This window comes from Boleophthalmus pectinirostris, unplaced genomic scaffold (genome assembly GCF_026225935.1).
Source record: "Boleophthalmus pectinirostris isolate CB_2022bp ecotype Guang Dong unplaced genomic scaffold, ASM2622593v1 HiC_scaffold_13, whole genome shotgun sequence".
In the NCBI taxonomy this organism is placed as follows: domain Eukaryota; kingdom Metazoa; phylum Chordata; class Actinopteri; order Gobiiformes; family Gobiidae; genus Boleophthalmus; species Boleophthalmus pectinirostris.
Genome location: NW_026571036.1, coordinates 16,174,329 through 16,186,610, shown reverse-complemented (window position 1 = coordinate 16,186,610; position 12,282 = coordinate 16,174,329). Strand labels below are relative to the sequence as shown.

At 36.9% G+C, this 12,282-nt stretch overlaps 1 protein-coding gene across 1 annotated transcript in view; it reads right to left on the bottom strand.

The window, feature by feature from the left end:
• fam184ab (family with sequence similarity 184 member Ab) overlaps positions 1-12,282 on the bottom strand; it is a 154,774-nt gene that overhangs the window by 13,198 nt on the left and 129,294 nt on the right. The window contains exons 17-18 of the mRNA XM_020920220.2: positions 8,257-8,441; positions 599-745 (exon numbers count right to left, since the gene is read on the bottom strand). Coding sequence (XP_020775879.1) covers positions 599-745; positions 8,257-8,441 — 332 coding nt within the window. The remainder of the gene's footprint in view (positions 1-598; positions 746-8,256; positions 8,442-12,282) is intronic.

Genomic DNA, 12,282 nt, shown 5'->3' with positions numbered 1-12,282 from the left:
CTGCTGAAATATATGTACATCAGATTAATGTCTAGCATTTGTCAGATTCAAAATATTCTCAGTAACTTTTTAGGTATTCTGAAACGTGGCAAGGTATACAAGAAGTATCTGATGCATAATGTCATAACCTTGAAACAAAGGTGGTATTAGCAACTCAGTAGTAGAAGTGATAGTAGCAGGAGACAGTACTTATGTTCAATAACTGATCAAATAATAGTTTAATGCGTGTCTTTTTTCTTTTTATGTACTGCTACTCAATAATAAGCACTTGAACCCACGTTTTGAACTTCTTTTTTGTGCCTCCTTTGATCAAAATTCTATATGGCTCTACAAAGGTGACTCATGCCCCATTCTGTTTTGATGGCGAGACGGTTTCATCATTGCACCAACCACTTTGGCACAGCTGTCTATAGTGTATGATGCAAGCAAAATGATTACGAGGAAATAATACTAAACATTGCACTCCTATTTATAGCTAACCACCTGCTCAGAAAAATGCCTTCATGAATAAGGCATGAGGTGTAAGTGAGTAGAAAGAACTAACTTGGATATGTGGGTGTAATTGTGAGTGAATGGGGGAGATAATGTTGGCACTTACAGGATTTGTAGAGCTGAAATCTTGTCTTTGAGCACTTCCTGGGCTTTGTTAAAGTCTGACAGCATGTTCTGTGTCTCTCTGCTGTGTGCCACGCTCAGCTCGGACAGCTCCCGCTCATGTCTCTTCAACAGCTCCTGTTCGTGCGCCCTGAAAAACACAAACACAATAGTTTAATGACAATGTTAATATTAGTTGTAATGGACACAAATCTGATTGGTATCTTAAAATTATGAGCTTTATGTATGTTATAATGTTGTTACCTCATCAAAACCATACCTGGAGTTTTGTTTCATTCACACATGTTTGAGTAAACCTTTATTATTAGTCTGTCTCCATCTCCAAAGGGCAAAATGCTCGGTTCCACCTTGATATGTCATGAAGGAGTAGTTTTCAAGTTAACATTTACCTTTTACCTTTAGTTCAGCAGAGATTTTTCAGTTACAGAGCTGAAATCATCCAAATTATTCTGGTGAAGGTGTAAGGAGTTTAAAAACACAGGGGGGCACTGGTGGAGCAGTATTTTCTGTTTGAGAGAAGAACTCAGCCTAAATCTACAGGGTTTGTGTGTTCAACATGTGAAGATGAAACAAAACACAACTCCAGGTATGTTTGTGATGAGGAAACAATATTAAAACATGGATCAGAAAATTGTGAAATATCTTTAAGCAAAATTTACTATATTCACTAAAGATATGCCCATCAATTTGTTAATATAACAGGCTTTGCAATTTTTCAGTCTTAAAGTCTTAAAACAGTCTTAAAGAGCAGGACAACCTAAGAAGACAGCACTGCAGAAAATGTGACTAATAGGTAGTGAAACAGAGCAATGAATATCTGAAAATCATTAGCTGAAATATATGATTTTGTTATGCATTTCTTATCTAGAGCAAGGCACTAGACAAGACAGCAACTGATTTTAAAGTAATACTAAATTGTTTCTGTCTAAATTGCTGAATATATGGATGAAACAACTGGGTGGGAGTGAGATTGCTGCTGTTTTTAATCACTGTAATTTTTCTGTTGCATATTAAGTACTTTGTGCTACAATTTTAAATGGATGAAAAGTGTTATACAAATAAAAGTTTTATTGACTGACTGATTGATAAAACCATATCATTTGGGGAAAATTATCCAAATCTGCAAATCTTATAGGCCATCATTTGCTCATTTTCCTTTACTTGAGCTGATTCTTATTATTACAATATTTACATCCATTTTTTATAGTTTTATACTAGTTGCTACATTAAGAAGAAAAGGTATAATCATTTGCTGAGGCTAATGCATGTATTTTGATCTGTTTTGTTCATAGCACTGTGTTCACAAACTATTTATACACAGAGAGACAAAATCCATTAAAAGGTATTCTTTGATAGACAAGAAAACAACAAAGGCCACATTACAAACCTTATACCTCCTAATCTGCTCTAAGTATCTGGGATAAAAACAGGAGCAGTGGCCATAAACCTCAGTTCATTATGTGCACTCCAAATGCATTAGGAACCAATAGGGACCCAGAGCGATAAGCAGTATCTATAATAGCTCTGATATCAATAATGTCCTATCTCTCTCATCACTAACAGTGGCAGCAGCTTGTCTGACAGCTCTCACTCCCACTTCAACAAACATTGCCAAATATAGTACTTCACCATTAGGAAGTGAGATTTTGTTTTGTAGACACATGCAGATGAAAGGTACTTTGAGGAGTATTTGCTGAAATTATCTGCAGTGAATAAATTAGGAGTAGGGACTAAAAGTTTTTAAAGAGCCCTCATTAAAGAGGCTTCATTTCCTAGTTAGCCAAAGTGTTGGAAATGTGTGGAGACACTTTTTAAAATATTCCATCCAGTCCTTGGTTTTGTAGAGGTCGCTGGTGCTAGACTAGTGCAATGACCATAGTTAGCCTGCCACTAAAAACAGTCTTACCCACTAGGGTTGGGCGGTATCCAAATTTTGATACTGTTAAACCTCCTCAGGATTATACTGGGGTATACATATATATTATAATACCAAAAATGGTAAACTACGCAGCTGCACACTATACGGTCTATGCGTATGACCTGCAGATTTATAATCTCTGAAAAGTTTCACATGAACCAGCTCCAACATGATACACACACAGAACAGACTCACCATCAGCTGAGAATTTTGTTGTTATGCATGTCAAATGACATAAATGCTTTTACTCATTTATTTTCTCTTCTAAGTAAATGATGTGAGAAATGAGTGTACGTTTTTTCATTTGTCACCCGCATCTAGCACCAATAACAATATATCATTTTGCTGTGATTGTTATTTTGAAGATTTGAACATTTAAATGTCAGTTACAGTGTACATATTTTTAAAAAGGAACAACAACAAAAAAAAAGGCAACAAATAACTGAGGCCCTAAATGTAAAACTGTAACAAACCTCTGTTATTTCAAACAAAGATATAGATTTTCCAGGCCTTTTGAATTACAGTCCTTAACCAATACAGTTAGTTTTAGCATAAATTGTATAAATAAATGGACATAGTGTCAGGGAATTTACCCCGACCTCAAATATTAAAGAACACGCCAGGGACACAGTGGTTCATTTTACTTGCGCAAGGAGTAGGAGAGAGCTCTGCCTGTCGCAAGGAGTAGGAGAGAGCTGCCTGTCTCATCCTAACTGAAGCTCTCTTCTCTCCAATGTCCTTTTATTGTAGAGCACACAATTATCATACAGTAGGTCACTTTGAATACAGTACCTATTGTTCACATGTTATCTCATGACTGACAAGCTTCCACTGACACAGCCCCCCATTATACAAAGGTTTCACATTCCAGGTGGTAGATAGCCTCTAGCAATTCCCCAGAGTTCTGTGTTAACCTCATGATGTTTACCATTACTATTTGTTTCTCCCTTTACATTATCTTTAATGAGTCAGCTGGTGCATCAGCAAGATCACCTGATACAGCTTGAACACAACAAAACAAGTAAAACAAAAAGCCAATGTTGATAACTTATACTACATCATGATTACCTTTACATGAGAAATGCTTATAACATAAAAATTCTCTAACACATAGCTAACCCACTAACCGCTGTGTTCCAGATAGGAAGTGAAATGGGGCGCTTCCGGCTCCATCCAGTCTGATAACAATTGACTTTACATTGAAAAACTGTCACCCCCTTTCTCTGTAACTGGTGCAGTGAGCCTTGCCATTTTGGTTTTAAAATGACCCTGGTGTCTATAATTTGCCATTTTGTCTGTAAATACATTTCTGATCCTAATATGAAAACTGGCTCCAAATTCGCCCCATAACTGCCAGCCTCGTGAGCTTCATTTGATTGAAGCCGAACGCTGTGGGCGACGTCACACTCCTTTAGTCCACTTCTTTATAGAGTCTATAGTTTTAGCTCATTTCTGTTGGATTGCCAAAATATCAGATTATTATGATAAAAAGTGGTATCATTTATTGTGAATACTGCTCACTGTACTCTCTATGTTCCCACATAAAGCCCGTATGTGTCGTCATTGCCTCATATGTAAACCCAAAAGCCAATCTGTGAGGATACTCCAGTCTTCATATTTTGATAGCTCCACTACACATCTGAAGTACTTTCTCTCAGACTGTTAAATGCGCAGCTATACATGAAATAAGTTTTATTTATTGTGTGAAATGGCCAGCGTGTCCTCGTCCTCGTAATCGCGGGGAGCAGACGGGGCTGTGGGGAGGAGAGAGAATAATGGATTGCTCAGATTAAATACTGGCAAGATGCACAGAACAAGCTCCAGGAGCGTAATTGCATGATAACACACTGTGAATGTAATTATTAGAGAAATATAAGGAAGACGTGGGAAGTGTGAGCTGCAGTTTTAAAATGCACTGCTCATTTAAAGGAAAGGCATAAAATGTTAACTTATACAGTGCCTATAGAAGCAGGGAAGGAAAAGGCGAAATAAATAATGTAAAATCAAGAATTTTCTTTTAAAATAAGCCAGTGTGTTTATCTATAATGTTCTTATTGGGAAGCAGCAAGAATTTTTTAATCTAACCAAAATCATGCTCATGTTCTTGCAGCTAAATAAAGACTTTATACAGTTGATCTATATCATTAGTGATGGATGAAAATATACAACAAAAGAAAATTTCTATTCTGTCAGCTGGACTAAAGTTTGTTTTAAAGAGTGAACACGTTTTGTTGCTCATCCAATTCATTCATCTTGAGTTTTATCAGAACTACAGACTGTAAATATAAATGCTCCGACTTCATCGACTCTTTCCAATTGACTTTTTTGATTTCTCTGTAACTGCTGCTGTGAGCCTCATCATTTTGGTCTTAAAATGTTCATACTAACCCACTCTACTGATGATGATCCTGGTATTTTTATTTAGCTATTTTTTCCGTAAATAAATTCCTATTCCTGATATGGAACTCCAAACTCACCCGTACAGCCGCTAACATTGTGAGCTACATTTGACTTGAGCCGAATACAATGACAGTCCGTGACCAGAACTACTGTAAGATCATATGGAATAATAAACTAATACTATTATTTTGTTTTGAAAATAGCGATGCTATCTAAAAAAAGATCTTTTAAAATGATCATTGGGGTATCAAAACTGGTACTGGGTATCTTCAGTTTTGAAATTGTTTTTAATTCTAGTATCATTTATAACACTAGTCCCTGGGCAAGACACTTCACCACCTTCCCAGTCCCAAATGATAAAAAGGGAAAGTTGAAAATGAAAAAATATGTTACAACTATAAAATGCGGTGGTGGTTTTGGTGAGGAGGAGCCCATTGACGGAGCGGTGCACAGAAGTCTGTCTGCTCCCGCTCTGACTAGGCCAACTCCCCTCCAGGGCTCCTCTCTCTCACCCCTCTCTCTCCTCTTCCCCTTTTATTTATTTATCAGACTATTTTTATCCCTGGATTCAGACGAGCGGTTACGTAACAGTAGGGGAAATGTGCCGCTGGAGCCCGCGAGCGCAAAAATTACAGAAGAAAAAGAAGAAGAAGAGAGAGAGACTGCTGACATAAAGGCACACCATCACAGCACTAGTGTCACTACACAAGACGTGCACCGCGAGTTTAATCCTGCGGACAGCTCCAGTAGAATTCTAATCAAGTTTTGAACAGATTAGCCATGCGCAGCGATAAAAAATTCATAACACGCCCCGGGGAACAACGCGATTAGAAATTCTTTTTGCAGTTACCCCACATAACCTTCACGCCTTCTAATCGATACACTTCTTGTCTTTGAGGAGAGGGATTGCGTAACGTGAATATATCAGAGGATGTACCATGGGGGGGTTGACAGGGCTGTGCAGAGACAGTAGTACTGGGGCAGCATGGGTGAGATTGTAATTAAATGTCAATGTGAGACCCGTCATGACTTGGAGTTCAAGAGTTGCTCCAGTGGTCATTTATCAAATCGGGGGCAGAGTAATTTTAGCCTGTATGTAACGCAGGGGAGTGGAGACAGTTCAGAGCCATGTGTTTGAGACAATACGGTTTAACAGGAACATGTCTGATCTATGTTATAATGTTGTCATAATCAAAAACAATATCTGGAGCTGTCCCAAGTTTACCACTAGGGATGTAACAATAACTGTAATATTGTAATATCATATTATGAAAAGTCTCATAATAATATAATGTCACAATATATCAAATTACAAGTTCCTTTTCTTAAATGCCTTGTTTTATAGTAGCAACAGCCAGTAAACACAGAGAACTACATATCCCATGATTCATTTCAGTGCAGAGAACATGAAGAAATATGTTTTTTACTTGAATTCTTAGTATCATGACAGTAATAATTTGCACCAGAATCTTCTCAAGGTATTTTAAAAGTAATAAGTATCCTATCTTCAATAATGGTAGCCGCTCCAAAATATTGCAATATATATCGTACCGTGAGATGCATATCATCAAAATATTGTATCGAGAGATTTGGAGATCGTTACATCCCTATTTACCACACAAAAACAGCTTTTCTATCAAGTTGAAAACACATGTGTGGTAGGAAGATGGTAGGAAGCGCTTCACTGTCTTTTTAAACTCCTTATGCCTTCACTAGAATCATTTGGACAATTTCAGCCCTGGAATTACCAATCTCAGATAAACAAAAAGTAAAACACAGTTGTTAACTTGAAAACAACTGCTTCACAAAATCAAGTGGAACAGAGCATTAGTGAGTGCAGAGGTAGACAGGCTAATAATGAAGGTTTACTCAAATATGCGTGAGTTAAACAAAATTTCAGGTACATTTTCGATGAGGTAACAACAATCTAACATGGCGTAAAGCTCACAAGACTCAATTTTTGCATAATATCGAATAGACAAACGGTAAAGTAAGGGTAAACATCACAATATTCCATTTTGATTAAATCTCATTAAATCAAAATAAGAGCAAAATATGAATCTTTTATAATACAGAAATCTTTACATTTGATAAGATCAGATTTAAATCAGAATTACAGGAAATATGTGTCCATTAAAGAGCAACCCACACATCCTTGAAGTCTGTTTCCTCATTCTGCACACATTATTGCACACACTGTAGCTATTTAAAAATGTATGATGGTTGTGTACTTCTGCACTTAGCTACAGAGCTTAACTGCGCACTCACTAGCCCTTATTAAAAGAGAAGGTATATACAAATTTATAGCCATACTGCAGTTAAAAGCTTGCCTGGGATCCAGAATACACACTTATAATATTTAACAAAGATGTGAGTCTGTATCTAAACAAATACGGCTGCTTATGAGTATGAAAGAAATGGAGAAAGAAATCACAGAGGAACTCAAAACCATCATATAGATTTTTGCAGAATCAATGAGCGAAGCACGAAACTCTGTGAAGGTGAGTGAATTTTGATTTTGTTGTAAATGATGGGAGACCAGTGAGCTCTTTCATTTCACTTAAATAAATGAATCTGGAGTCTACTTGAGGTGCGGTGGAGGGAATGGGGACCAGACTGATCCTTTTTTACTGCATGTTTTTTATATAGAGGGAAATCATTCTGCCAGGTTTTAAAGCTGTTTTTAATGTTTATCTTCTTAATTAGAAATAACTCACCCACTATTTATAGGTCAGATATTAGTATTTGATCCTGCCTTTATGAAAAGATGGAAGTTATAGTCCAATGAGGTTCATTTGGTTGATAATTTATGTTATTAGGTTCTTTTTTCAGATCAAGAGTTTTGTTTTCTGGGCTATAAACTGGGACGAGGGGGCTTTTTTACCGTCACACACCTGGGATACTGTCCTGAGGAAGTCGGACTGCAGATAGCGCTGTCGTCCTACCTCCACCGGCAGGAAGAGAGCGGCAAAACCTGTATAAATCAGCTGATTGGACACGTCACAGCAACATCACGTGACCACTCTAAGGAAGAGCGCTAGTGAGCAGTCGAAATTGTCAGGTATGAAAACAAACTCTTGGTCTAAAAAAAGAACCTAAGATGGAAGTTAGTTGTTTTGTATGGGGATGTGTCTATGGGTGGGTATTTGTTATACTGTGGGGATTAAACTCTGTACACTCATAGCATAGGGACCTACCTCCACAACGTCAACAACATCATTTTAAGTTCTGTAATGGCTTATTGGCTTTATTTTCAGGGTTTAGATCAGTCTCCAGGAAGTGAATCTAAGTCAGTGTAACATGTAGATCCAACATGGAGGTACCTGATTTGCTGGTTGGCCTCACTGCGGATCTTGAGCACCTCTTTGCCCTTGAGCTCCAGCTCCTTGGTGAGGGAGCTGATGTTCTCGTTCAGGGTGTGGATCTGCAGGTCCAGCTGGGCTATGTGGCTCTTCCTCCGGGACACCTCCTCCTGCAGCTCCGAGATACGACCCAACATCTCACGCTCCTAAACGGAAAGAGCAGAGAAACAAGAGAATTATTATGTTATAAATGAAAAGAATTAAAGTTCATCTGACAGGTTTTTATCTTTTTCTATTGTTACTTTGGTTTGAGGGGATAGTACCCATGGGAAATATTTATCACAGTTTTACATCAGGCTTCTTTTGATTACGTCAGGCGTGGAGGGGAAGCCTTAGGCGGGCAGATAATATTTGGGCGACTTTCAACAAGTTTGGGCTTTTTTGTTTTCACACCAATCAGCGCGATACACAATAACGCAATAACACGAGGAACCGTATGGGGCTTTCACTCCTGTCCAGTCTTATGGAGGTGCTCCGACCTGTGAACAAATGAACAGATGTCTGCTACATTCAGACCTCACCAGTGTTCAGCTGTTGTAGAGATTCAGTTTTTCGATGTATAACTCTCAGGCTCTGTGTTTGCTGTTCTTGCAGAAGCCAAGGCTACATCCGACTATTGATGATATTAATTTTTATGTGTGATGAAAACTCTGTTCTGTGTTTTACCAAAGGTTTTACAGAACATGTTTTCTCAATCCTGGCAATGCAATGTTTTATAAAAAAGCCAATAGATTACTTTACAACATGTTTATTCAAATATTAGGCTAAATGACATTTTTTTCTGCGAATGAAAATGAAATGAAAACACTGTTTTACATTTAACATATTTTCTCAATCCTGGTATGTTTTCAAAAAGCCCAACAGTGGATTACATACGTCTATTCAAAGATTAAATGTTCTGTGAGAAAATGTTGTTGGGCGTTTTTTACTGAAGAGGGTGGGTTTTTGAACATGACTGGGTGGAAATCACTAAACCCAATCTGGCAACACTGTTCAATAAAATGATAAATATAATCATTTTAATAATGTTTTTAAGAAATAAGGAGTTTAACCTGTTATATATGTACTTTAACCTACATTAGCCCTGTAATGTTAGCAGCAATGATATACAAGTTGGTGTTTTTTTTAAGTTGGGTAAGTGAAGTTGCTCTTAAAGATATACAGCCGAGCTCAGGATTGTGCTGTCATATATCATCAGAATTTTCAGTTAGCCCAGTGTTAAACCAATGGGAAGTTTAACATGCTGAATATTAAATTTATTCAAATACTAGTTTACTCTGACAATATAGAGTAATACTAGTATTCACCAGTAGTGACCCAGTTGCGGATCAGGTTGCTCCACAGCTTTTTAGTTCAAATTTTTTACACCATTTTTGCTAATGTGTCTCTATGGGCGTTTTGCAATGCTGCCAAAAACTGTGGATTTCCATGGTAACAGCCATTTTTTGACATTTCACCCTGAGCTCTATAAAATTCAAGATGATCTAGTTCCTGCATTTCTTCCTCTGACTCACTACATCCAAAAGTACTCATCCAATCATTTTCTTTTAGGTCTTCAAATCTAACAATTACAGTTCGACATCTAATTTTTTTCCCTGTGAGCTTTAGAAAACTGAATTGTTACTCTTCTCTTTTTAATAGGTGTAAAATGAAGCCCTAATTGAACTGCAGGATAATCCGAGATCATAGTGTTTGTCATAATTACACATAAATGGTAGCCTCTTTCATTCATAAATTCATTGTTAGAGCAGAGAAGAGATGAACGCAGGCTCTTATTTGGCAAATGGAGCAGAGAACAGATATCCCAAAGACACTAACACTTATCTCTCTCAAGCCCATTAGATCAGTTCAGTGTTTTATTTAACACTGTGTCCATATTCAGTCTACGTCAACACCAAAACAAACTGAATATATTAATCAGTACGGCCTGTGCTGGAGGCTGTTCTCTGCATCTAATTGTAAACCTTTTTAGCTGTCTGAACAGGAAGTGTGTGTTACCATGTTAGCTTTTTGTAGCATTATTGTGACGGCAAAACTCTGCTCTGGTCTCTGACTCTTGGACTTGTGAAAAGCACTTATTAGCTCATTACAGTGAATAGTTAGGATGCTCAGAATGCATTAAGTAACAATGCACTGCACAGTCAAATCTATACAGTGGCACATTATTTATCATTCAACATTTAGAGATTTAGAGATGGTTCCAGGCACTGCGTACATTGAAATTGGGTGATTTATTACAGGAGTAACTGTTATTTCTATTTTAAACTCCACTAAAATGCCTGAGACCAGACACAATAATCAGACAATTAGTACAAAATCAATAGTTCCTACATTTTAATCCCCAAGAGTGCAAGAGAACACTTCTTTGTTAAAAATAAATCCACAATAACTATAAAAAAAAATAAACAAATATGAACTAAATATAGCACAAATAAAAGCAGACAAATACACTGGAGCAGCTTGGTTACATTTAAAGAGTCTCCTGGGAGGCACATGACAGGCAGCAGTCTCTTCCGGGCCCTGGGAGAGTAATTGTGGACATAAAAAACATGATTTAACTCGGTGTTAAAACAGTGGAATGGTGAGAGTCTCCTCCCTGATGACTGCACTGCTCGGGAAGTCTTTCTTTATGTGCCATTAAAGCTCCGGGTAGTAAACAACAACGCACCAATATAAAGAGTCTGATGGATGACGTCTGGTGCACACCTCAGTGGAGATGTGCTATTTTTGGAAGAGTAACAACTCATTTACATAAACAAACTTAGTAGTGACAGAAAAGCAGGTAAATCTGAACATTGTCTAATAATGGTGTCTATTCAGTTGTTTTACTCAGATTTTGTAATGACAGTTTTTTGGACATTGTGTTTCTGTGAGACTTTTAATTAGCTAAGCCAGTGTCATGGTTGATTAGAATTGTATATTAAAAGTCTCATTTGTCATTTTTCTAATTAGAAAGAGAGAAACTCACTTTCACTTTCACTGCCCCTCATGATTTTATGAAAGTATATTTTATTTAATTCTTGCACCATTGGCTTTTTCTCCCCTTAATCGGACTGATGTACCATTTGGTTATTAAATTTCACAATAATTTAGGTGCACGTTAATCTGTCTCACAAAAAGTGAGTCAACATTTTTAAATAAAACCTCTTGAAGAAAATCAATACTTTTTTTGTTCTCTAAAGTGGAGAACATGAAAAATGTGCTAAGTTAGAAAGTTAAGAGAACAATTTCATGTAGCATAGTTTTACTACTTTTAAACTTCAATTAGAATTGTTGAAAGTACTGAAAACCAGATTCTAATCAATACTAAAACTAGTATGAAAACCAAATACCCATTTATAGGGGTGTATCGATATCCAAGTCTCACAATATGATATCGTCATGATATGAACCTCACGTTATGATATTTATTGCGATATCATGGGAAAACTCAGGATATGGTGGGGAGGCTCACAATTAGGTATGCAACAATTTCCAAATTTTTCATGATATACATCTCAAAGTATGATATTTATTTCAATATTTTGTGGATGCTAACAAAACTGTTAATATGCTACTTTTTTCTCTTAAAATGCCTTGACAAGACTTAATCCAAAGAACTAAGACTTAAAAGTGTTTAGAACTATTAGTTCTTCTTGTAGTCTACACTGAAACGAAGCAAAGGATCATGGACTATGTAGTTCCCTCTGTCTTTTTTTTAGCTATTGCTGCACCATAACTCTTCATTTAAGCAAAGAGACTTGTAATTCGATATATTGTGATGGTCCACGATATTATTGTGAGAACTTTGACGATATGATATCATGGTTTTTCGGTTATTGTTAAATCCCTACTCAATTAGAATTGTGACATCAGTAGAGTCAACACCTCTTTACTGATTTTATGTTAACAGATGTTTTTAGTGGACCATTTCTGGTAAAAACTTTAAAAGGGACACTCTTGAGTTTTCACAGATTGTTGCTTGGACTTTACTGTTTAATTCCACAG